Source organism: Daphnia magna, linkage group LG6 (genome assembly GCF_020631705.1).
Source record: "Daphnia magna isolate NIES linkage group LG6, ASM2063170v1.1, whole genome shotgun sequence".
Classification (NCBI taxonomy): domain Eukaryota; kingdom Metazoa; phylum Arthropoda; class Branchiopoda; order Diplostraca; family Daphniidae; genus Daphnia; species Daphnia magna.
The window spans coordinates 7562065-7589347 of record NC_059187.1 but is presented as its reverse complement, the minus strand read 5'-3'; the positions used below and the strand labels follow the sequence as shown (position 1 = coordinate 7589347).

At 40.9% G+C, this 27283-nt stretch overlaps 1 protein-coding gene across 3 annotated transcripts; it reads right to left on the bottom strand.

The window, feature by feature from the left end:
- Positions 1 to 439: 439 nt before the first annotated feature.
- On the bottom strand, positions 440 to 26576 carry LOC116924533. Of its 3 annotated transcripts, none has more exons than XM_032931058.2 (11): positions 25840 to 26576; positions 12052 to 12365; positions 9563 to 11255; positions 6510 to 6830; positions 2664 to 3042; positions 2280 to 2495; positions 1847 to 2090; positions 1540 to 1715; positions 1286 to 1464; positions 1031 to 1154; positions 440 to 959 (listed from the first exon to the last, which is right to left on the bottom strand). In XM_032931058.2, exons 2-11 carry the CDS (start codon positions 12212 to 12214, stop codon positions 828 to 830), a joined length of 3627 nt encoding a protein of 1208 aa, XP_032786949.2. In that variant the 5' UTR covers positions 12215 to 12365; positions 25840 to 26576; the 3' UTR covers positions 440 to 827. The 3 variants fall into 3 exon arrangements, with proteins under 3 accessions (XP_032786949.2, XP_032786951.2, XP_032786950.2); XM_032931060.2 differs by having other exon boundaries at positions 9563 to 11216; XM_032931059.2 differs by lacking the exon at positions 25840 to 26576 and adding an exon at positions 12958 to 13418.
- Positions 26577 to 27283: the final 707 nt, after the last annotated feature.

Sequence of the window (27283 nt, the reverse complement as noted above, 5' to 3'; positions counted from 1 at the left end):
CGGTGGTGTAGTACAGTGTAGTACACATGAGGTCATTTTGATATAATCCCTATCGGGAAAATCAGGTTTCGAAATTCTGGGCTCGGGGCGGGGCGTTCGGGGCTCAGGGTGAAAATTTTTGAACCCGGATCTCAATAGGGGTTGTATCGGGGAGGCTAATCGGGGATGCAACCAACGCACACCCTAAATGTCAACCAATTGCAATCAATCGATCGACGTAAAAACAAGATCGAGTCGAAATCGATTATTATGATGAAAATCGGGGAGTTCGGCCCGGTTGCCCCGATAAAAACCCGACCCAAATTCGTAGTTTGATAGAATCCCTATCGGGAAACAGCATTACCCTTTACAAAGCAATAACTGATATTATTATGTTGGCCACCGTTTTTGTTAATTTCAAATGATTCAAGGTGAAAAAATAATTAATTTTGTAGCCATCGATTGTTCAAAATGTATTCTTTTTGAGGAGGGGAGGAGTTGCAATGTACAACAGTAGAATTTCTTGTGTCACAAATAATAGAAAATCCAAGCGCTTTACAATGTATCTTGCTACGACTTTAAAAGAAATAGAATTGGGAGTTTGTAAAATGTAGAAATTTTTTCATTTATATGCTGATATATATGCGACTTTTTGGAATGATTCGATAATTTTACGAAATCGGACAGAGGAAAGAAGGACGAATCTCACACATTTTCTTGTATCGTGTTGTCTCTCTGCTTCGTTCGTCTCTTCGCGAAGCAGAGACAAAACAAGACAAGACAAAACAGACTAAGTGGGCACAACAAAAACTCTTCCAAATATATTCAAAAACGAAAGGAAATCTCCATCAGACGTAGCTCTCTGGTCGCGATGAATATTCGAGAAACACGTCGAGGAGTCGATTTTCAATCAAGTCGGAGGCGCCACGACGATCCACTTCCTCCGTTCCGCACGCTGTGGCTATTTTATGCAAAGCAGCCTGAAATTAGACGCGAGGAAATCATCAATTAGCTTGTGGTCGTCTACATTCATTAGTAGTCAATTAATTACCAAACAGGCGACCAATACTCCGTCCGAATAATTCCTCTCACGAGGATCTCGAACCAGTTGAGCCAGTCGTTCAATGCCCTCCAAATCGACGATCTGACGGGCGGCATTCTCCTCACCGCACACCCTAAATAAGAAAAACGGAAACCCGTTTGAGTTCAATGGATCCGGTCTCGGCGTAAGTTGTCGAAGTAAGTTGGTTTTTTTGTTTTTGTTTTTGTTTTTTTTTTGTTAACACTAAAAACCAAAAATAATTACCGTGAGAGAGCGATGGCCGACTTTTTCAGCACTCTTTCAGAGGCTGTGACTTCAGCCGGACGTTGCATCGGAGACGGCCTCAATTGCAGGAAACTGACCAGTGTGACGAGGGCGCCGTGTGACACCAACTCTGCTCTAGCAGAATAGACGGCCGCCATGTTGGCCAGGATTGTAGCAATCTAATTGGTTTCATTCGTTAGTCTGACGTCATTTTCCGGCTGAAGGGCGAATGCACTCAAACGGATCTAACTCACCTGATCTTGAATGAAGACGGACAGTTCTTTGCGGAAACTGGTAGCCTGGACTAGGACTTGAGCTGTACGATATTTTGTCATGAGCTGGACGGCTTCCGAGTGACTGAAAGTCAAATTAGCCAAAGCGGCCGTCGACAAGAGCAGCGTCTCTTCTGTCTCCGTTTGGCTGCTCAGCTCTGTAAATGATTTCAAAGGAAATTCTAGTTGAATTCAAGGAATTTCTCCGATTTTCGCGCGGATCACCGTTTAAGACGCAAACCGATAGCCGGCGCAGTCAAAACGCTATAGAGGAATCAAATTCGCTTACCAGTCAAGGCAGCTATGAACGACGAAATGTAAGGCGTTAGATGAAGAGTTGGCCATGCACCATTGGGATTGGGTTGCAAATCTCCGTTGGTGCCACACATTCCGGCTTGAGCGTCATCCATGGGTGGATCCAGCCATGGAGATGTGATTTGAGCTAGCAGACCAGCCGCTTCAGATTTCTCCTCGCAGTCTGCCTGACTGCGTGGGTTGCAAAGAATGTCGAAGACCACTGTCAAACCTGCGCACTGTTTTCAGGAGAAAAAAAAAAAAAAGAAACAGAAAAAATTATTATAAAGATTAAAAAAAAAAAAAAAAGAGTTAAACATAAAATAGAAAACGTGACATCGTCGAATGATTTTCTGTTCGGTTCTGACGAGCGTGGCGAAAGTATTTGATTGAATGTAAAATGATAAGACGATGAAATGGAAATATACCGTTTCGAATTCTTGTATAATGTCTGCCGAAGAGCAGAGGGCAGCGAGAGCTCGCAGCAGGTCAGCGCGTACGGGCCGCAAGTGGACCACCTGGAACGCTTCGATAAGAGGCCGAAGAGCAGGTCTGGCTGCATCCGATCCCAGAGACATGAGCGAATTGGCGGCTAGTTTGGCAGCCGACACGCACTTACCGCTCTTCAGTGCTGCCGTCAACACCTGAAAATGGAAATGGAACGAGGTTTTTTTTGGTTTTTTTTTATCTTTAGCAAGGAAAATAAATCCAACAAATTTCATGATGGTCACGTCGATAGCCAAGAAACTTTTTGGGCGGTCGTTTCGATTCGCATCAAACTGAAAAGAGTTTTGCTTCTCTTGTCTACGTACCTCGATTTCTCTTCCGACAAAGGTGTCGACGATGGAAACAAAGACTTGGCCAAGTTTGGCCGTTATCTGACGGGCCAGACTCCAGTTGACGGGCAAGGGCAGCGGGACTGATTCGATGCCAGCATCCAACATCAGCGACGGCTCTGACGTCATCATGTAAAGTGGACGGGCGCTGAAAGTGACGATTTGCACGAGTTGAGTGCACGTCTGTCGGAGCGACTGGATCAATTCTTCGCTGCCCTCCGTCCGCTTGCTTTCCATTTCGCCGCAGGGATCGCTCAGCACTGCCAATTCCGCTTCGCGGATGAATTGGATAACGTGAGCAAGGAAGAGCGGAATCAAAGAAGCCAATTTCGATTCCTCGTAGAGTTCGATGAATCTGAAATGCGACAAGGACAAATTTTAAAAATGCAGATAGAATTTTTTTTTTTTTTTTTTTTAAAGCTTTCAACATTCCAAGCGAAGCGTTCACATTCCCGCCGTATCCAATCGTGTCTTATTAGGTTAAATGACTCTTCAAATGCCTAGCCTCTCTGTCGTTAAGCAATAACTCTTAAACTTGTGTGCCGTTTTAACTCTAAACGAGCTACTGCATCTTGAACATATTTTTTTTTTTACTTCCTCTGCATTCCTACTGCCTTAAAAGGATTACCGGAGGAGTGACTTTAGATAAATATGTTTATTTTTTATTTTTTTTTTCATTTTTTTTTTTGAAAAAGAAAGTAAGATCTAAACTTGCTGCTGCTGGACAAGTCTCTTTCGTCATCTTTTCCGTCTCGTCTCCTGCTGTTCTTCCTGAAAAGAAGTCTTGACTGCTATCCATCATCGACGCAAAGAAAAGAGGAGATGATAACCATCACACCATTCCTTCAGCACCAGAATTAGGCATAGACGTCGCCACTGTTAGGATATACATCTTCGCTTCTCCCGTCCCCTGTTTTTGGTCGAAGATAAGAAAAGCCAAGCAGCACATAGTCCCCATCGATCTTTTACTATTATTATTTTTTTAATTTTTTTTTTATTATTTTTTTTTTCCCTTTTTTTTCAAATCTCCTCCTTATTTCTTATTTTGCCTACTGTCTTTGGGCGTTTTGATAGAAAATAAATTTTCATTTTTTGTTCCGCCCACACAATTTGAGTTATTGTTTTGTGTTTTTGTTTTTTGAAAATTCTTAATGTCTTAAATGGGTAGAAAGAAAAAGAAGAAGAAGAAGAAAAAAAGATAATATTTCGGGTAATGATGGTGTGGTCAGAGCAATTTGTTATCGGCCCTACAGAGTCCGGCAGCAGCGCGCCGCAACCGCCCGCCACGGTAACTCAGCACGTCATAAAGAGCCCGACGACTTGAAGAAGAAGAAAGAAAATGGCTGCCCAATAAAAAGCAGGCCATCAAAACAACCATCAAAAGAAGGACGTGGCTGGGTAAAGAAACATGTTAGCGCATGCTGAGGCAATTCTTGCTCTCTTTCTTTTTGTGCGTATCCTCCACCTACTCCCCTGAATAGAAAACTGTAAAAAAAAATAATTCATATGGACCCTACACACAGCACGCACCAGTGGCTTGTTCGGTTGTTAAACACAAAAAAAAAAAAAGACTTGACCAACGAGTGTATACGTGGCCACATTTTCTTTTTTCTTTTTTTTTTTTTTTTTTTTTTTGGATATTTATCACAAGTAGATCTGCATATGTTTTGCATTCTTTTTCCAATGATAATGACGAATGAGGCCCCATGAAGTCATCGCGGTTGGACTGAATTTGACTAAAGAGGAATCCCCGTTTTTTTTTTTTTTTTCGATTGTGTTTCGGGAAAGAGAAGGGGGGGGGGGACGATGTGAAATCACCCGACGTTATGGCATGATAAGGTTTATTACCCTTTGGTTATGCGACTACGGTTGAAATTGGTCATCCCTCCAATCTGTTTTTGCTTCACCCTCCCCCCTGCCATATTGGGTTGTTTGATCCGGCGTAATCAAGGAGAACCTTGAAAAGTTTTTTTGTTCTTTCTTTAAGAGGTTTGTTTTGATATCAGAAACAAATCCCATTTTTTTCATTGCCGTCCTTTTTCCATTTTAATTGGATCTGCAAGATGCCCATAAGAGGATCACGTCCATCATTTCAGCTCAAAAGAAAAAAACATAATTTCCTTTTTGTTCGTTCCTTTTTTTTAAGGACCCGTGGAACTCATTTGTGTAGCAATTCAACGCTCCCATTCCGCTGAGCTACAAATATTACGCATAACTCTAAAAACGGACATTTTTGCTAAATAGAAAAATGCGGCTAAAATTTATTATTCACTTTTTCCTTTTTTTCTTTTTTTTTTTAAATCTTTTATGACGACAGATCACGTTGGATATAACCTTTGATTTCTTTCATTTCCTTCTTGTTTTGCGTGTGTGTGTGTGTGTGTGGAAAAATGATGGGAACAAAAAAAAAAAAAAAACTTAAAAAAATTAGCCCCGTGGCTGATGTTGTTGTATATATCAAACAGGAAGGAGATCCAAAATCTGCCTTTATAAGGTATTGGTATCTCCTCCCTCCCCCCCCCCCTTTATTTCACCTCATCCTCAACATCTCAACTGAATGCAAATGAATCTTGTTCTTTTTTTTTGTTTTTTGTTTTTTCCTTCGGGATTCACTCGCGCGGTTCCCTTGTTGGCCACCGCCTACATCCCTCTCCATCTTCGTCCGCTGTCCAGGCAACTCGATGACGACGACTTGCTAATTCCCTTCGTTTCTGGTTATGTTCCATTCCATTCCCATGTCTCCAAATGACACGAGAAAACCCCGAAAGATAAAAGAAGGGAAAATATGTAAAATATTATTAACGTCTAAAATAACATTTAAAAAAAAAAAGAATGGAAAAAACAAAAATATATAATAATAATGAATAAAAATAAAAAAGGGAAGAATTTATAATTTGAGAAGATGGAAATGTCGGCGGCGCCTCTATGGCTTCAGGGGCTTTCAAAATGTTCCTTTTTTTTTACCCGTTTTTTTTTTCTTTTTTTTCCTCCATGTCTTCTTGTTTTATTTTCCGTTTTGGTGTGTAGCTGGTAAACATAAACGACGACGCATCATCATTGCCCCACCAGCCTCTTATGTGCGCTTAGTTTCTGTTTATATATCCGAGTTGAAAGCCACATAGAGAAGAAAAGATAGCGACGACGCAGATGGAGCCCCCCCCCCCCAAATAAAAATAAATAATGATAATAATAACAAATGAAAGATACGGAGTCTCATCTCTGCATATCTCGACTCTCTTCAGTTGAAGGGCGTTGTGTGTACAGTAAAATTTCAATTGAAAGTGAAATGATGATGGGCGAGAATAGAGGAATGCTGGCGGGGATCTTTGCCAGACAACAACAACAAAAAAACCAAAAACCAAAAACCAAAAAAAAAAAATGAAAAAGAAAATCAGCCGACGCTATATGCGCGAAGCGAGCGCGCAAAATGGACGATCATTAAGTCAAGACTGATGGGCGGCACTCGACAGCTAGTCCAGTCATACCCACACCCAATTATTATGATTAGGAAAAGAAAAGTATGGAAACTACCTATTTAAAAAAATATATAATAAATAAATAAAATAGTTCTGCTCTAGACCCTTCAGCAAAAAAAAACAAAAAGAAACTTGGCAGCTGGTTACCATAACCAAATTAAAGTTTTTTTTTGTTTTGTTTTTTTTTTTTTTAATCTCACGTTGTTATGTGTCGCTCATTTTCCCACTTTCAAGTCGTTGCGCATTCATTGAAAGGGGCGCCAACGAAAGCGAGAACATTGTCGGCAAAAGACACAGAGAAAAGCCATTTTCCCTTTGAAATGAAAACAAGGCGAGTTGCACTCACGAGCAAAGTTGAGCGAATTCGGTAGAGATGAGGTGAGCGCGGCGCTGCAGCCGCCTCACCTGGGCACGGGCCGTGACCGTCATGCTGTACGTGCGATCCTCGTCGTCCGATTGGTGGTGTAGCGACAAGAGTTGGCTGCTGCCATCAGCGCTGCTTGAGCTGTCGTCCGTCATCCAGCTGGCTGATGAACTGCGCCGCTGTTGTTGTTGTTGCTCTTCTTTCAGCTGCTGTTGCTGGATGGCCTTGTTCTGAAGGGCGCAAGTTGACTCCGGCTGATAAAACATGGGCAAGTCTTTGAGCCAGGCCTCGACGGGGCTCCACCTAAGCATCGAGAATTTCATACAACTGATTTATTGCATCCTATTAGCAGCGATTCATGACTAGAGCAAAACAATCTGACACGTCTCTTTTGCCTTTTTAGAAATATACTTTGTGCATGTATACAGCACCTTGGCTTTTTTTCTTTTTTTTTTTTTTTTTTATTTATCTACGTGGTTTGGGGGGGATTTAGTTTTTTTTTGTTTTGTTTTTTGATTAATGATGTTTAGATTCATTTTTTTTTTGTTTGTTAAATCTTATCCGTTTCCCGCCTTTCATTAGCGATAACGATGTTAAAGAAAAATGGGTGTTTGGTTAAATCGTAAAAATGAAAAGGGATTTAAAAAACAAAAAAACCCTCACCGTGACGATAGTCGGCGGGAAAAATAAAAAAATAAAAAATAAAAGAAAACTATTTAAAATACAAAAATTCATTTAGAAATACGTTACACGCTATAGTTTCCCGCGGCGGAACTCTTTCATTCCATTTAATTTATTTTTTATTATTATTATTATTATTATTATTATTATTATTAATATATACATATTTTTTTTTTTATATATATATTTTACGACAAGTTGATTGGTTTTTAATCCGGTCGTTAGGCTCGGATGCGACCTCAATAACCGCCCTGAAATAAAACCGCCGTTATCTATCGACGAGAGAAATAGTTTTTGCCCCATGTGTACCTTACCGACGCAATGTTTTGTTAGGTATTTAAAAAAAAAAAAACGCTCACGAAACCATCTCAAAACCGATTTTCTTATGTGTACAATTTTTTGTTCTCCCTTTTTCTTCTTTTTTATCGATGCCGCGCTAATGTAAAGTTAGACGACAATAACGGCTACAATGTCGTCATGAAAAAGCAAAAAAAAAAAAAAAATCACGACTCCACTAGAGAAAAAATCCGGATTTTTATGGGCGCGACGAAGCCAACAAGTAAAAGGAGAATGGATATAGGGGGGGGGGGGAAATAATGCTGTACTGGGATTACAAATATAATTTTCAGATTTTTTTTTTTTTTTTCTTTCTCCCTTTTGATCTAGGGCTATATCTATAGCGTAGGCCTTATACACTAAATGTACTAGTTTATGATCAAATATTGGAAGAAAGAGGGAGAGAGAGAGGACCTCCGCTGGCCGGATATTTGTTTTGTCAGAGCAGCTGGGCCGTCGTAGATCCGCTCACTTCGCTCCTCCCCTCCATTTGAACAAGGTAGGTTAGCCGATGTTGTGCCCATAACCCCCCTGCCTCTTATACCGCACAATCCAAACCCCCCCTCAATCCCTGAATCGTAGGCCTACACACAACAATGAAATAAAAAATCTAAAAAAATGGAATAATAGCAACAACAAAAAAAGACGACGACGACTCTGCCTCTTGGCATTTTTTTCTGATCCTATTTTCATTATTTTTAGATTTTTTTCGTTATCCAAGTTCCTGTTCCCTCCCCTCTTGTCGCTTACGTTTTTACGATCCGTAACGACGACGACGGCCATCTATATCACACAAACAATACGTGACAAAAACCAGCGGATTTCCCCTAAAAAAAAAAAAAGAAGTTTCCGAAAGAGCCTCTCTTTTTTTCTTTCCCCCTCATTTTGTTTCCCCAAACTTTTTTGTTGTTTTCTTTTGACATTGCGCATTTTGACCCCCGCCAAGTATACGCGTACTGTACTATACACAACTACTCTCGCTCGTACGCACAAAAGAGCCGTCTGCGCGATTAATATCTATTGCCGCGTAGCACTTAATACACAGCGAGTAAAAAAAAAAAAAAAAAAAAATGTAAATAAAAATAAATAAAACGCTATAAAAAGCAACGTCGGGGAGATTAGGACTTTCTTGGCTACGTGTGGCTTAACGATGCCATCGCCAGGAAGAGGAAGTTGTTATGTTTAAAAAACAAAAACCAAAAAAAAAAAAACACAGAAAAAAGAAAAAAATGGCGGAATATAGATTTCGATGGAAGTTTTGCATTAACGTTAACGCCGTGACTGCGAATTCAATGGGACATAAATATACTAGCACACGCGTTCCTTTGTTTTGTTTTGTTTGTTTTTTTCCTTCCTATTTTCTCTGACTCACGCGGCCGGGCTCCTGTTTACGATGGGGACGCGGATCGTAACATAACTTTGTTATTTTAGTGAGAGAAAAAACCTAAAAAACTTGACAAAAAAAAAAGAAAAAGGGCCATTGTTTTGTCATGAGACGGCAATGGACTCTAGAGGTTGGCATCATCATTCGCTAGTTGACAAAAGCAGCTAACGGCGTGACAGTTTCCAACCTCATTCGCCCTGACGGGAAAACAACCCGAAAAAAACAAAAAACAAAAAACAAACGAAAATAAATACGTAAACAAAACAAACAAAGGCAAACGGCGCGCCACGGAATCTCTTCTCGAGCGGAAACGGCTTCCTCTCTACGTGTCCTCTTTTGTTTTTGTTTTTTTTCAACGCCCTTTTTTTTTCTTTGCCGTTGGAAAAGTCTACCATACTTTGAATCGACGCAAAGAATAATAATAATTTAAAAAAAAAACGGATAACAAGTTCTATAATAAGCCGTTACTTTTTCATAAATTGGCCAACAATTGAAATCATTTACAGTACTAAGATGTTGTGCTGAGAAATCCTAACTGAACATTTCAACTTTCAAGTTGCAATTGAAACTCAAAGAAATCAAAAAAAAAAAATAATAATTTCTTCATAATTATATTATAATGCCGTTTTAATACCTGAGGCCGGTTGGGGATGGCTGCTGCTGCTGATGAGGAAGGATGGAACGGAATTCCGCCGGAGCCGGAATGATCATCGGTTGGGGGTGGAAGTTGACCAATGGAGCCACGACCGGCTGAGGTTGAATCGGCTTGCGAACGTGCGCTGTGCAGTTGAGCGAACGATCGACGCCGACGCCCATCCGAAGTCCGCGTCTGATTTTCTTCTGCTCCACCGGAAGCGGACCGCTGGCCGGCTGATGCACGAGCTGAGGTGTCACGGTAGGCGGGTGGCTCTGGATGACCTGGTGGCCGATTTCCAGCGACGGCGTGTCCGAGTCCCACGTGCTATTATCCGGCCACGACGAGGTCACGACGGTGGCCAGATGGCCATTGACTGGTCTCGCTTGCGGTTGCTTGCGGCGGCCGTCAGCCAAGTTCTCGTTGCTATTGACAACTGGGTGGTTGTCGATGTCGGCCCAGTGAACTCGCGGCCGTTCCTCATTCAAACGGGAGCACTGGCGCTGTTTGTTGTTGTTGATTTGGTTGGCGTTGGCGGTGGAAGCGGCGCTCGAAGCCACCGCCACTGCCGTCCGCCGGTGGTTGCGTCCCTCTGCCGGAAGCGTTTTGCGCGGCGTGGAACTCCTCGGTCCGCTCAAATAGCGGCTGGTCGGTTGAGGACTTTCGGCCATTATTGTCACGCGGTTCGTGCCATTCCTTCCTTCCTCTTCTTCCTCCTCGTCCTTGTCGCCGTTCAGCTGCTGCTGTTGATGCTCGTTGTCCGCTTTGATGCGGCGCAAGTTGGTGCGCTTGCCCAGCAGCAACATGCGACTCTTCTCTTCGTCGGTGAACGACTCGTCAAGGTCGGCCACGGTAGGCAGACAGCTTTGCGACGTTGCCGCCGACGATGCCGTCATCATCCGGCCCGAACTGATGACCCTCCGGAATGATTCGCTCAATTTCTTCCAGCTCAGATTCGGCCGCATGGACGAAGGCGGCACGATGCTCTTGTGTTCCAGCAGCAATGCCGTTTGGCTATCGCCAGAACGGTCCGCTTCGTGATTGTAATTGTTGTTGTTGCGGCTGTGAATGCAAGTCGCCGTCGTCTGATTGTTGGCCAGCACGACGCTGATGGGACTCTTGTCTCCGACGCACTTATCGGGCGACGTCGACGACGATTCCCGACTGCCCGACAGGTTGACCGGCTGAATATTCTTTTCGCAGAGGACGTCGCGCAAATTCAAATTAGCAACGGCGGCCGTAGATTCGGTCGCGCTCGTTCCCTGAATGTAAATGCGGCTGACGTGTAACCTGGCCGGCGTGGCAGCGTCCAGGTCCGTTTCCAGCACTCTGGGAGCGACAGGTTCGGCTAGTAAGGCGCGTTCGATCGCTTCCGGATCGGATAAAGGCGAACGCTTACCGGCGCTGGTGGCCGGCGACACGTTGCTGCTACCGGACGCCGCCGGAACTGGGGAGTTCGTGCTAGAGGCGGCCGACCCTTCGCTGGCCGAATCGCCAGAGTAACCAGAGAAACCGGAATCTTGGCTCCTCTGTCCGGGCGATCTCCGTTGCGGCAGGAAACGTTCAACGTGAGCCGCGATGACACCAGCAGCTGCGGCCAAGTCTTCGTCTTCGGCCACGTCCATCGCATCAGCCAATCCGACACCTCCGGCCGCTAAGTGATGATGCAAATTTAAAGCCACTGGCGAGGATACTGTTCATTCGAAATATATTTAGATTGTAGTTCCAACTCTCATATTCCATTTATTTTTTTTAAATGTGTTTGTAAGGGAGAGACAATTTTTTACTACAATAGTTTGGACTGACTGGATCTATCGGCCCCACCCAAACTCCCTTTCCAGATTGGGGCTGGCTCTTTTGTCATTGATGTCGCGTTTGTGTTGTGCTTTCTTAACGCATAACTGGAGACGTAAAAACGACTGTTGCTATTCTTCCTTTTTTTTTTTTCGATTTCTCTGCTACATTTAGCTCTTACAACAGAGGCGAAGAAGAAGAAGAAAAAAATAAAATGAAATGGGCGGAATCATGTTATAGCACAGGAGGGAGGTGGAATTTTCGGTGACATTCCAGTACGGCATTCCGAACACAATGTGACCAATATGTGACCCAATCCATATAAAAGAGGGAATAACTATAAATACAATTTCGATCATTGACGCATGTGTAACTATTTTGACGAAAATAGAAGGAAAAAAATAAAATGAAATGAAATAAATGCTGTCAAGGACAGACGGGCAGGAATGTTTCAGAACAGAAGGTTGGCCAAACTGAACAGATTGCAAAAACGGGCCTAGAGGTCACATGATTGCCCTCCCCCACCTCCTACGAAAACACTAGCTTTGCTGGATATATTTTTCTTTCAGTTCAATTCTTTTTTCTTGCAACGTTTACAACAAAAAGGAAAAAAAAAAAAGGGAAAGAGAAATGTCGTTATAGCCGCACAGATAAAAATGGAAACATGGGAAATATTATCTTTTGATTTTTATTACCTGGAGTATGATGAGCCTCGTAAAAGACCCGACTGATACGTCGACGAATGCCCGCTCCAACGGCTTGAGGCGTTTGCTGTTGGCCGTCAGCGACGGCCGCGACGGGCGACGAAGCCGCTGACAATTCCCTCCACCGTTCAGGTGACAATATGAAAGCTGCCATTGTTCCTTCTTTTCTTAAAATGAACGGCTATGGGTTTTGGAACAAAACAACAACAAAAACGGCGCTGTAGATCGAAACGGCTGCCAGCTGTCCGCGTTTTTTTGGCTTTTCTTGATTGAATTATTAATAAAGGACGGCGAAGGCGATACACCTGGAAACATACGAGATGAATGAGATACGCGTTAGATATGAGATGGCGAAAACAGTGTTCGTTTCGGCACGTCAAGGGTAAGAAAGGGAAACACGAAAAAAAGAAAACAAATGAATTAACAAGGCGTTACGGGGCGCAATAAAGAGACCCGACTTACTAAAACACAACACACACACACAAAATGTAATCAATGTGTTAATATTACGATTAGATACGGCACGGACGTGAGTTGTGAACGGACGTTGGAGGGGGGGGGGTATTCGATATAGAAAATGGAAACAAAACAAAACAAAAACTGACATGGCGTTAAAGGCCACGGGGTGAAAACAAGACTCGTAATGTACGAATCGAAATGGAAAATGGAAAGAGAGAGAGAGAGAAAGAGAGCCTGACGGTCGTAAATCCATCAGTTTGTATAGCTAGACTTAACTAACCAAACTCCACGTGTGTACCGTATATATATAGAAAGAAAGAAAGAAAGAAAGAAAAAAAGGAAAGAGAAAGGACATTACTTCGTCAGAAAGAAGAAAACAGGTAAATCGCTATAGTTGAAATGAGAAAAAAAAGAAAAAAGAAACCACCACAGGCGCACCAATGAATGGCTATGATGCTGGTCGTAAATCGGCATACGAAATGGCGGAACCAATGGCTTGATGGTGGATTCATCGCTATTGTGTTACACACACACAGCGTCCCATCGGCTCATTTCACGAATACACACACGTACACACACAGAGGAGACACGAATATGGCCTATGCAACGCAGTCCGACACGCTCACTGTTCAACTGATGCGCTGCATCCGCTCTTAGCACAAACGCTGACCATTCTCCGTTGTCTTATCTATAATCTCGCCCACGCGCTAATGTCAACTCACTGATTACTATTTCATTTGTCTGCCAAATAAATTGCAAATGAACTGTCAAACAAATGTTTAAAAAAAAAACAAACACTGACGCACGCACTAATAGAAAAACGAATGTGAAATGCGGGACGGAGCGCGCTCCAGGGTTGTGTTCACTCTACGATGGCGATCAACAGACTGGAACGGAGTGGGCCTCTGTCAGCGCACGGTACTTGTACACACACAGAGCTGGCCCATCCCAGCACGATTGTACTGTGTTTGTGTAGCCCCCAATCGCCTGTACACATGTCCCCTCCGACTGGAAAAACTAGACCCCCTGAAAAAGCAGCAGGGGCAACAGCATATTGTGCGACTGTATAAATTTGGAGCAGGCCAATGCTTGTGCCTGTGTGTGTGTGTGTACTGTTGTAACCTAGAGAACCCAATCAGCTGTGAATGATGTCTAAACACAGCGCCAGACTCGACAGCACGGGGCAACAATACAATCAAAATCAAAATAATATAATGCCCTCCCTCCCTCCCTCCCCCCACGCACCACCTACAGATGCACCTTATTTTTTATTTTTTTATATATATATATAAAGACCAAGTTCTTCTCTTTGCTCTCTACCTTTTCTTTCTAGCTGATGGTTTTCATCACATGAGGCCAGTGGAACAATGCACATGCTCCCTCAAGCGCTTCGCATACATATATATATTTTTCAAAAGTGTACAAAACAAAGCAACAAAAAAAAAAAAAATGAAAAATTGAAACCTTCACTATTTGAGAACGTTTGAAGGTATAAAGTGGAAATGTAGCCCGAGCCGTTAGCAAAATAATATAAGGGAAAAAAAAAAATAAATAAATAAAATTATTTTACGTATAGGTATAGCGACTGAAGTCAAAACAACCTGGGCATATCAGTAACGGTTGTATATAACTCTAAGCTCATTGTCGTTTGTTTTTTGTTTTGTTTTTTTGTTTTTTTTTTTTTTTCCAAGTGATGAAAAGCTTTCGGGGTGTGGTGATATGGGAAGAATAGGACTAGGCAAAGGTTCACAAGAAAGGAACGTGATGACGGTGAAGAACACAAAGCGCAAATGAGCTCCGTTTTGTTTCGCTGTCTACCAGTGCTTCTTCACTTCTCCATTTATTCTCCTCCTTGTACTGTTTTATTGGAAGCGAGGCCACTTTCTGGTGATTTGTTCTCGTTATTTTCCACAGTATTTTTTGTGTTTTTTTTTTTTCTTCTTCTTCTTTCTTTTTAAAGACGTCAAAAGGCTTCGCGATTGGAATGACCTCCGACCGCCAACACGAAGAGCGCCGCATAAGCGGGAACGTGACTCGCTTCAATTCTTGTTTCCCGTCGTTTTCTTTCTGGCTGAAAGCGGAAAGCCAACAACAAGAAGAATGAGGCTTCTCTTTTTTCTTTTTCCTTTTTTCTTTTTTTTTCTCATTTTTCTTTTTCAAACCAATGTCTTTTGTTCTATTCCAGTTCTCTATAACTCGGTGCTGTATATACAGACGTTAATACCACAACTCTTGCACAATGTGTTTTAGATGCACACAGCTATTTTATTTTTATTTCATTTTTTTTTTTTTTTCCTTTTTCAAAAGGGTTCAAAGTTCCCGCTCAGGTGCACAAAACAATGGGCCTTTTTATTTTTCTCCCTTTTCTTTTTTTTTTTTTTAATATTTGATTCGTCTGTCTCAATACTTGTATTAGCAGAAGCTTTTCATCGCCCCCCCAAAAAAAAAAAAAAAACAAAAACAAAAAACAACATATGAATCGCTGTTTAAGGTCCCAAACAAATCAAACAGCCCGATCACGAGCTGACAACACAGTGTAGATAATGACAGTTGTTACGCGCGTTTGTGTACGGCATCAAGCATTCAATAGTGAGCGGTACGGCAACAATCTGACGACGCCATTAGAATATATATATAAAAAGAAAATCTCTCAACTCGCTGCTTTCCTCTCTTGTTTTTGTGTGTGTGTGTTCTTTTTTCCTTTGCTCGAGAAAAATATAGATATTGATCCACCAAGAAAATGATAGGCAAAAAGGCCAATCATTATTGGTCTAACGGGGTTTGATCTGCCCATCATCCCGCGTTTGCCGGCCCTATAGACTTGCGCCAGTCAAGCGATGATGATGTAACAGCATAAAGGCGGAATTTCAGGGAGAGAGAGAGTAGGACAGAGAATTTTTTTTTTTTGCGTGTTTATGTATTTGAAAGAAGAAGAAAAAAAAATAAAGAGGGAATCCTTTCGCGAAAGCAAAAGACCTTTAAAGATTGGAGAGGGATTCTTTTCTTTCTTTTTTTTTTAAAGCTTCTTTGTACCGTTCATCACGTCGGGGGCGGAACTGTGAGGTCAGGTCATACTGATGATGACAGCGTCCCCTTCATCAGATTCTTTAAATGCGTCATCGGTAAAATGGAGTTGTGAAACATAATTACTGCAATATATACGTATACGTATATATATTTTTTGTTTTTTTCGACAGTCTATACCTGCTCCTCCTCCCCGCTCAGCCTGCTTATCCTTATCGTGACGCAGTTGTGCACTAACGACAATAACCGGTAAAAGTAACGGACGGGCAGAAACGAAACAAAGGACAGCAAAAAAAAACAAATTCTTAATGATTCTGTCCAGAAAAAAATATAAGCGCCATAATTGAATAGAGATTCTGATGAATTAGTATAGCAACTGTACAATAATACAGACCTTGAGTTTCAAAATATTATTCTTTTTAAAGCTCGGGAACAACGTTTGCCTTATTTTCTATTTGGAAAGAGATTGCTATCGCGCGTCCTTGGCTGCAAGGGAAGCGAGTCAATTGAAATTCCGATTGGATCATGCTCTCTTCAATGGCATACCATACAAGATATTTAAATTTCTTTCTTTTTTCTTTTAGACAAAAAAAAAAAAAGCAAATTTCTTGTCAGATTGCCATCTTGTGGCTTTCTGCAAGTCTCTTTTCTATTACCCGAAAGATTTATCTGATGAATTGATTTACAGTTCAACTGGTCGTCTCTCTTTTCGTCAGTCGTAAAAAGCGGATGTTGTAAAAAAAATAAAAATAAAAAATACACGACAGAAAAAAAAAAAAATGTATCTGATATCTTTATCTTCTTTTCGGGGCCGTGGTAACTGAAGACGTCATCTCCGCCCGTCATTTGAGCAACTAGTTCAAAAAGAAATCCAGTTTGATTTTTTTTTTGTCCGTCTGTCTACGTCTTGTCTGAGGGCTGTTCAACCTTTTTTTTTTTTTTTTGTTTGTTTGTTATTCTTCTTCCCTGTGTATAAGTCCCTTTTGACCTAGTGTCTATCTCCATTTATATTTTTTTGCTTCGTGTTCTTGTGCAATCCCGAATGATAAATTGAATTCAGCCCCTTCGTCCCTAGGCCTATAGAAGTGAGCCTTTCAATTCATTCAATCCGCTTCCGCTTGTATTCCCCGCTCGGAAAGAATCATCTGACAAACTGTTAAAAAAAAAAGAAAGAGAGAGAGAGAAGAGGACCTTCAACAACAAGCTGAAAAAAAAAATAAACTATTAAATAAAGCACGTTCCCCTTTTTTTTTTTCCATTCCACTCGGATGTGCGATTGGGTAACTTGAATTTCAATCATGGGCCTTATACTGAAACGTATACACACAGCCCCGCGTAATGGTTGAATTCAAACAAACGTTGAGGCAGTTTGGAAAACTAGGCCTGGATAGCATCCGTTTTATAAGCTGTTATCCATTCACTGTGTTGCCTCATGATAGATTACGTTGAGCGGATGGAAAAGGACGGAAAAACCCTTTTCATGTGATAAATAGTTTCGCCCGTGTGTGTGTATGTACTATACGCGTATCTACATTTTTTAACTAAAAGAGAAGGGATAGTTTTTATAATATTTATTTTTTTTTCCCCAAAAATTTTCGGTAGCCGCTGCTGAAGAAAAGATTCAAACTGGCGAGAGGAATTCCATGATCCTTTTTGTCAATAATCAGCTAGAAAAATCCGGAATTAACGGGCTGGAATGGCAGTGAAGGTAATCTGCGAGCAACAACCGTAACTATTCGCAATTCATCGCTAACCATTTCACTCCCCCCAAAATAAAAATGTCCCCTTTTTTTTCCAACTCTTTTCAACCGCACTCCATTTATTATCAACTGGTACACCAACGTGATCTGTCCCTCTCCCGCCACTGGACATAACAGCTTGTCGATGCATCTGGGGCTTTGCACACACATACACACACACGTCGTGGTTTTTTATTTATTCTGCATGACCGATAAGTTCATTAGGTGTGGTTTTTATTTCCTGCGGTCGCATTTTTTCCTAACTGTCACGCCAACACGAGCATTAAAAAAAAGAAAGAAAAAAGAATTCCACCCCATCGGCAAATTTCCAAACCAAATCGGCTGATGGATTTTTCCTGATCAACTGACATGTACAAACACACACGACTAGTTCTCGTCTCTGATCCAATTCCAAACAAGGCCGGAAGTGTTGTTGATGCCGGACCTGGTTGATTGTGCGAGAGAGAATCTAAATCCGTTGCCTCATATGGCCATCCCCTCCCCTCCCCCCTTCCCCTCTTTCTTTTCTTTTTCCTTTCCCAAATAATACATTAAATACATAGAAGTATATCTAGGATAATAGACTGCCTGTGGGGGAGGGTTGCTTATATAATCCTTCCACGTAGCCATCGGGTTCAACTGCTATAGAAGGAAACCAGGTATACACGTCTACATAACAATCGGACCTTATTGCTAAGCCTTTTTTTTCTTTCTTTCTTTCTCTTTACCTCCACCTCTATCTCTATGTCTATCTCCATTTTCACTGTGTAAGTAGAATAGATTGTGCGAGGGCACTAAGCTCGGGCCTCTCTTGATGTGTTTCAATACACACACACACACAGAGAGAGAGGCAACCTTGCCGTCGATATAACTGATGTGCACTGATTTAAGCAGATGGGTTACGAGAACGCCTGCGCTCAATCTGCGACCCAAAGGGATAAGTATTTACCACTTTAAACTATATAAAAAGGACAAAACTTCCATCCTTTCCCTCCTCCTCCCCCCCCCCCACTTCCTTCTTTTGGTGTAGGTAAGCTGTCAACAAGTCCGTCCACCGCAACACCCCCAACCGTTAAACAATTTTTTTGTTTCATTTCTCAACAGTGAAAACACTTGTATTTAATCGTTTCTTTTCTCTGGGTCAGTTGGTTAAACCGCAACCGATGGTCAACTGGTTCGCGACGGTCACTAGGTTATTTTTTTTCTAAAAAAGAAAACCAAGGGGAATAGGACAAAAACAGCAAACATTTCGGAATTCACTGGCCTGGGAATTTAGGAAAAAAAAAAAGGAGGGATAAATTCGGGAGGAAGTAATCGAGGAGAAAAATATATAAAAAGAAAAAAAAAAGAGTTTTGGGTGATGTGTAACGCTTTTGTATGTTTTGAAAAAAGAAAAAGAAAATGTCTGTCTTGATATGGGGGCCATGGCTATATAATGTAAGCTGACGAGCAGTTCTCTTGTTGGTGTTGAAATCCTTCGATGGAAATCATCGTCGTTCAAAAGGGGACGTGGTTGGGCAACATCTTCCATTCAGCGTTGTGTATTGGGTCAAAAAGAAAAAAGGAAAAAAAACTCAACAGGTATCGGGTTATATGGATTGACACCCCGCGGTCAAATAGAGACATCATGTTTTTCTTTTTTCTTTTTTTGGGATTTCTTTCAAAAAAAAAGGGTAGAAAAAAGAACTTTTACGTGAATTCTATCGACGACAATAAGTGGGCAACATTTAAAAACAAAAAAAAAATCTTTTCTTTACAAGCCCCCCGCAACATTCAGAAGGTTAAATATAGCAAAACAGCCTTAACCAAAATCATTGGCTTGTTTGCTTCTCTTCGCTGTTTGCGTGTGAAAGAAACAAAACCCAAAAAAGAACACAAGAAAAAGCCAAAACAAAAAGCAAACAAGTTATTTTCGATTGTCTGATGATCTTTGGTGGTCCCTTTGGCTAATAATCACCTTACACGGCCGTCTTCAAATATACTTTGATTCTTCACCTCCTCCGTCTCTTTCTCTCTTTCTCTGTGTTTGTGTGTGTGTGTGCGCGCATCATAAAAACGAGTTAAGATAAAGATGGGAAACAAGTGATGAAAAGAACGCAACAGTTCGCTTCTTTTCCACATTCGGGGGCGTTATAGCTTACGAAATGATAAAGAACAGATCTTTCTCTCTCATCGTCACGCTTCAAAGTGCGGCTAATGATGGGTTGTCGAGCCATCGGTGAATATAGACGCGCTTTATAGCTATTAGTTTGAAAGAGAAGGTAAAAAGAAGAAGAAGAAGAAGAAGAAGAAAATTGAGGCAATCGAGTACTCATTGGATGAAGTCTCGCTTCCAAGTAGGCTAATAGATCCGTTTTTTTTGTTTTCTGTGTATAGTGCCATCACAGCATTCCATACGAGGATATGGCCATAATATAACCGCACTTATAGATTTGCATATATTACTAAGTAGCTCGTGCTGGCCTATTAAAAAAGCACGACTCCACCGCCGTGACTCTACACACTATCGCTTCTCATTTGAATAGACAAAGTAATCATATTTTTTCCAAAAGAAAAGAAAACGTGTGGGACGCCCCCCCATCCCAAAAAAAAAAAAAAAAAGAATATGAGACGAGCGAACGGGGAAAATCGACACTGATTGGAGACCGGTTTTTTTTTTTTTATTTATTTATTTTTTTCTTTTTTACAGTTTTTGTTCGCGCTCGCTATCTATCGATCTATCAATATCTTTTCATTTTCATTTTGGAAAGCGAAGAAAATTCGTGTGGCGATATTTGCGTTGTAACGTGGACATTTTGTTGACTTTCTGCTGAATTCATCGATTGGACATTGATCAATAGCCACGGCCTTATCACGTTCGTTATGTGCAGCCGCAGTCAGATATGCCTCTAATTGATAATACGTGAATCACCTTGGCAGGTTGATTTGCGAGACCTTGTTCTCCTCCCAGACTGGACGCCGCACATTTTCCAATATGGCGATTGATGTAGAAAAAAGGACAAGACGGCCAAACAGCTGATTTGATTTCGTTTTTAATTTAAATGAAATTCAAATTTTCTTCCTTTTTATTTTCCTGCGGCTTCTTTGGCATATTTTGGGATATAAAGAAAACGACAGGTGAAGAGTCGGTGTACTGCTCGGAAAGAAAAGAAGAAAAAAAAGAGAACCGACTTGGCGCTAGTGAGTGAAATCGGAGATGGAAAACGTATCGTTATCTATCTGTTAGTAGTGTAGAAGATCCAATGATTTCCTCCCACTAAACAACTTGAAAAGAAGATGTTCCCCTCGATTTAGTGAATGTATATACTGACTACTACACAATTTCCTCTTTTTATTTATTTTAAAATCCTGAAACATTGAACGAATTGGATTTTTCTTTGTGATTTGAATGCGTTGTCCCTCGTCGAAGAGCGGCAAATTTTAAATAAGGAATGATGGCGCACGACTATAAAAACACAATCGTGTGAATTTTGATTTTGGTCATAGGAGGGCACATTCGAGAATAATCATATCAAAGCCATTTTTGCCATTTGGCCCGCCATTCCGAATTGTGTGATATACAGCCAGAAAACGTTTGATTCTTCGCATTCTCAGCTGTTTTCAACACGCAAGTCTCGTTGTCGATTTTTTTTTTTTATGTATTGGGCGTTTGGAGCGACTGATCGAAAACGAAAAGGGGCACGGGTGGTCCCCCTCTTTATAAATGCTTTTCTTTTTTTGTGCGAAATGACTTGAGCGTATGACGAACCGATAGCCTTTTACGACGGTGCTATTTCAAATCAGACACGTTTACGATTGTTTCCCCTTTTCGTCATCCCTCCCCCAAAAAAAAGTAAAAGTTAAAAAAAAAAAAAAAAAAATTAAATGATAAAACTAAATTGACGTCATGAAATGTTGACCACACGAAACTTTGGACGGTGTCATTTCACAGGTGGTGCACACACCCAATCGTGTTGATGTTGTTGATACCCTGTTAACGTGAGACCCACTGATTCAGCATCTCGTTCCAACTAACACACAGTGGCAGTCAAACGACATTGACCATCTTTCAGAATAATTAAGCCTTGAAGGGTGTTTAATATCTGGACGCTCCCACCAAAACCTTATGCAAATACGCAATTACAAAAGTTTGGTATCTGAGGTTTTCTTTTATTTTCTTTTTTGTTTTTTCTTCTTTATTAGCAACGGGACCACCGGGTTTTCGAAAACACGCAACCACGGGGGCCAACACCCATTTCTTCAACGTCCAGTTAGGTTATCCCTTTTATACAGTTTCACGCAGCCCATAAAAAAAGAAAAAAATACGAATAAAATCGTATCTGTACAAATCGATTGAGACTGAAATGGATTCACACACCCGATTGGGTATTAGTTTGGATTAAACTCGATTAAGTGCCCGTTTTTCTTTTTCCTTTGAAATAAACATTTAGTTTAGTTTATCTTCTTCGTCCGCGCTGATCGTTGGACGCCAATTTTATCGATCCCTTTGACTTGGACAACATATAATATAGCGATGATATCTCTATCTGATGCACCATATTCGTGTGTCTGGAACTTTCTGGCGCTACAAAACACATCCACAATTTTTCCTACCTCTCTTAGACTTTCTAAATGTCCCCCCCCCACTCCCTCTCTATAGAGGAATTTCTTATTTTCTACTCGTGTCCGTGCTTCTCTTCTTCCGCTTTATCAATTCCGCCCCGTCTCTCTTATTATTTTTTTTGGTTGATTTCCATCCCTCTGCTATGCACTCAGACACACAAAAAGTTAACCTTTACACACCGTGTAGTACATTCGCTGCGAGTGTGTACACATTCTAGTTTCCTCTCTTTTCAATCTCCTTCTGTTCTGATACACGTTGAGAGGGTGGAAGAGGGGGAGCAATGAAGAGGGTGGGGTGTAACTGCATTGTGCCTGGCACTGTGATCGAAAACCAGCAGCAGATGGACGGAAAAAAAGAAGAGAGTTGAACGTGCGATTCGCAGCCGTGTCCAATCACACAGTCGAATTCAGTGAGACGACGAGGGGGAGAATAAGCAAAAAAAATTTAATAAAAGAAAAAAATGATGTGTACAAAAAAAGAAAAAAAGAGGAGGAGGAAGCTTTGCAATGGCAGATCTTTGCATTTCCTATACTAAGGTCCAGGCTGTAAAAAAAAACCTATTTATAGAATTGTGATTCATTTAATTGTTATTGCGTAGAAAGTTTGTGCCTTTGCGGTAGACACCGTCCTCGACCCGGGGCTTTCAAAGATGACGCTAACATTTGATCGAATAGCAACGAGAAAACAAATCGCTACTTGTGCAGACTCATCTCTGTTTGTAAACGATAATGTAAGCTCAGTAAAAACAGATTGGAAAATCAGATAAAGAATTTTTTTCTTCTCTTTCTTCCACCCGACGTCCGTCTCGACTCTTTTTGTCGTCGTCGTTTCGAATTGACTGTCATTCAAGTCAGTACACACTGCTGGGCTATTTGATGTTTGAAGGTTATCTCGTGTCTTTATATAAATAACGTCAGCCGCTCTGCCTATTTCTTTTGATCTTGGCCTTTTATTTGATTTTATTTGATTTTTTTTTCTCGCCTTCCCTTGTGACGATGCGGACAGAGTTAAGGATCACGAAAGAAAAGAGGGCCATAACATTTGATATTGCCCTTGTCTAAACAGCCATCGCGCATTTATGGACGAACCCCGTCTACGATATTCCTCTCATGACCAACAGATAGGAAAATCCATATTTAAAAAAAAAAAAAAAGAAATAATAATAATAATAATCATAATAAATACATAACATACATATGAATATATAGGCTTCTATAAAATCCTATCAAAAGCAGCCCTTTTTCTTCCTCTCCACCCGTTGTAAAGTTTGATAATCCAGGCCGGTTATAGGCCATCCGTCCCCAACAAAAATGAGTACACAGTGCAGTCTGCAGTCTTATGGGAGGGGGGGATCATATATATAAAGACGAGGCTTTAGCGCTACCCGATTCGACCTTATTAACGATACGTTGGGGTGATACGGCCGGTTTGACACTTTCTCACAAGGCTCTCTCCGTTCTCGACGAAGCGACGCAGAGAAAGAGAGAAAGAAAAAAAAAACCCTTTGATGTAAAAGAAAATAAAAAATGAAATGATGTTATCTGTTTGATGATGGAATATTCATTTATTTTCCCTTTTTTTTTTATTGCCATCGCCAGACTGGTTTTTTTTTTTCTGTTGCCATCATTGACACAACTCTCTCCGTCTTTTTAAATTCTTCTTTCTTAATTCTATCCTCAAACATTCGGCCGAATTGTATCGTTACTCGTCGTGTCATAATTCATCGGATTATGTCTAGTTATGATGCACGGGAAAATTTAGAAAATTTACAGGTATATCTCTATATTTTTGTGTGTGCCAATCATCGAGTTCTCCGAGAAAGAAAAAAGCGAACATTTCTAACTCTCGCTCTCTTTTTGTTTTGTGCGTCCGTCCTTTTATTTCACACCCTCAGTCAATCCCAAAAGCAGAAAATCCCATTCGTTAGCGAAAAATGACAGCTCCAGCTAGCGTCCCAAGGTTGGCTGTTTCTTATCCTTCTTTCCATCGTCATCATCAATATGCCGCATAATTATTATTACAATACGCGCCGTGTGTGTGTGTGTGTGTGTGTATGCGACGAGCCAAAACAATGAACACAAATACAAACCGGCAGTCTGTTTCATTAGGGAATCCGAAAAGAAAAGAAAAAAAAACTGTTTCTGGGCTAGAACGTTAGATCACGTGTACAAGAAATTTGAATTTTTTGTTGAAGTTTTTTGTTGCTGTTTAGTCTGCTCTTATTAATATGCATAATTAAGCTGGAACGCAATTTTTCGTTTCGCTTCTTATTTAGAAAGAGATATTACGTAAGCTGCTTCCTAACTTGGATTTCCTTGTTGTGTTTGTTTAGTTCACTTTGTTTTTGCTTCAAATTTTGTTTTTTTTTTCTTTGTTTTTTTTATTGATGAAATAAAAAAAAATTTGTTGGAATCCAGTTTTGCGGGTGGACTTTAATTCAAAATTTGGCTGAAATGCAAGGGGTGGGGGGATAGTTACGTATTACAAGACGGGCGTAACGAACTTGCGCAGAATGGAGCAGCTGCTTATGTTTTTGTTCGGCCAGTTTATGAATAGAAGTCTGATGCATATCAAGAAGAAAGACAGTTTTTTTTTTCTTTTTCCTTTCGCCCAGGTAATAAGTACTGAACTTTATACTTGAAAAAAACAAAAAAAAAACACACACACACACACAGACAAGGTATGGACATAACCGTGGAAGAGGGGGTTGGGGATCCGATTGATTGAAAGCCTTTCATTATTAATTTTTATCAAAAAAATGATCTTTGCATTCATTTTTGTTTTGTTTTGTTTCTTTTTTCATCCTCTCTCTCTCTGTCTCTTATCCTATTTCATAGGATGCTAAATATACAGAGAGAGCAAAATCATCAGCGGATCAAAAAGTTCTTTTTTTTTTTCTTCTTCTTCTTCTTCTTCTTCTTCTTCTTGTTGTTGTTATTGTTCAAACTTATTAAGAAAACACAAAAGAACGGGGGGCGCGTGGATGAGAGAGCGGACAGCAGCGGACACGCGATCTTCCTTCAAGAAGACGCGAGCCTCAATACATCCGAAGCAAAGACGACGAAAAGGGACCGGCCCTTGATGGATGAGCTTTTACAAAAGATCAACTTTTTTTTTTGTTGTCTGCTTCTTCCTTTACACACACACACAACTTGAGGATAATACAGACGGTACATGGTGTACATCTCATACGTTTGCCGCCTCGGTCCATCAGCCCGTCTTTTCTTTTTCTTTTAAAATATATTTCTAACTTTTCCATCATTACCCAGATGACTGTGGCACATCGCTATACGGTGGTATAAAAAGAAAATGGAAAGGCAAAATGAAAAGAGAAAGAAAAAAAAAGAAAGATGGCGATGGGAGATACGCAATTGTACCACATTTTGCCGTAACGTTAGGACGTACGGTTCTCTGTGCCCGGATACCCCAAAATTCATATAAAAACGGATATAGGAAGCCACCCTTCCTCCCTCCCTAAAAAAAAAAACTTGGACAAAACATGTCCCACGCAAAAGCCAATTTTTTTGACTTTTTTTTTTAACGTTTGACTGAGCAAAAAAAGAAAAAAATCTAAAATCCTACACTAGAATGTCCAAAACACATTAGCCATTCTGGTGGTACACATAAGGTATTGTGCAAAAATGATTTCTAACAATAAAAGAAAAAAAAAAAAATGTGGGGGTACTATCAATGGCGGACCGAAACAAAAAAGAAAATTCAAATTCAAACAGTGGCCGTATGTTCGTTACAAGGAGAATCGCTATTAGAGCAGGCATGCATAACCAATTTGAGTGTCTTTCTTCTTCCTAATGTGCCTACTATTATTAAGCTTGCTGTTTGTCGGCTAGGGTCGGGTGTAGGGGGGTGTAGACTGGTTTTCTTTTTACTTCGTCTAAGGGTAGGGTTCGATTTCCTCATCACACACGAACGAATATTCAAAGTCACGTTCCTTACCTTGTCAAATGGTAAACTTTCGATTGGCGTCAAGCTTGCTTGTTGTTCGAAGACACTCGGTTCGCCAGCCGTGCAATTATTGGACTGGTTTCTTCTCCGACGTGTTGATTGAATTAACGAGCCCAGTCCGTTTTCCCCAAACAAGCCGCGATGCAACGTGGTGCTCGATTCCGGATTGCTGGTTAGACTACGTCTAATCAAAACGAACTCGAACCAATTGTAAATGTCACACGCGCACTGACGAGCCTGTAAATGCGTTCAGTTCCTTTTCCAAATGATATGTTTGTTTTCGCTTTTGTTTTGATTTTTTTTTTTGAATTTTTTCAATATAATCCTGGCTCTTTCGTTATGACCCCGATAATTTGTCAATCAAGACCTCACTTTTTAACTGGATTTCAAACGTTTCAGCACAAGAGTTGTCGAAATTTGTCAGCAAATCCTCTCGACTTTGGAAACGGTCGATTCAAAACAGTTGGAACCAGGTGGGACAACGAGTCAGGAGGCTGGGTACAATACACACCCACGAATAGAAAAATGTGTACAGACGGAAAAAGTGAGAAAAAAAGAAAAAAAAGGAAAAAAAAAAAGCTATAGACACACTCGCACACACACACAAACGCACACTACCCCGAAATAGATGGAAATATATTATAGGGGGGAGGGGGGCCCTAACAGAGTGGGGGGAAGTTGGCTAAAAGAACGCAATAGACATGACGTGCGACTGGGACGCTGTCGGGAGAGCAACTGGCGCTCTGTAAGAACTCGGGTTCCTTTTGGGCTCTTTTGGCTACACACACACACACACACACAGCAGCCCGCAGGAGCCCTGCCTCCTTTTTCTCTCTTTTTTACTCTCTCTCTACACACACACACACAACCACACACACACGCAGTGGGTTATGGGTTCGCATGGAAAGGGAAAGGGGAGGGAGCCACCCATCGACCCTTTTGGCTTCTGCAACACCTGGTGGGGTGAGCTCTCCCTACCGACCGTGTAGACTTGTATTCCGGTGTGTGAGGATTCTTCTTTTTCTTTTATTATTGTTTCGATGAACCGTGTGTGTAACTGTGTAGAGTACAATATATGTACACGGTATACAGGCTATATATATATATACGGGATGGGGATTGGAGAGGATAGATCGATGACAACATTCATCCTTCAACCCCAAAATAGGTGAAACTGTTAATGAAACAATGAAAACTTTGGAAATGTCACACACTGGTCAGCCATTTTTGTTGAGTGACACTTCCTTTATATTTTTTTTTTCCTGGAGATAATGGAGTTAAATCAAGACCTCAGGTTTTATTAGATATTTTTTAAAATTTCCGTCCATTCATTGTCAAATAAGTTGATCTCATTTGTTTATTTAAATTTTTTGATTGGTGCGTTTGCAACTAGTTATCTGGGGGGGATATGCAGTACGTGTAATCAACAAGACTG

Bases quoted from the DNA above. Each gene is read 5' to 3' on its own strand.
- LOC116924533 (XM_032931058.2), bottom strand. From the start codon at position 12,214: ATGGCAGCTTTCATATTGTCACCTGAACGGTGGAGGGAATTGTCAGCG. The intron at 11,256-12,051 runs GTAATAAAAATC...TCGAATGAACAG, and splicing joins CGAGGCTCATCATACTCCAG to TATCCTCGCCAGTGGCTTTA. The intron at 2,091-2,279 runs GTATATTTCCAT...TCCTGAAAACAG, and splicing joins TTATACAAGAATTCGAAACG to TGCGCAGGTTTGACAGTGGT.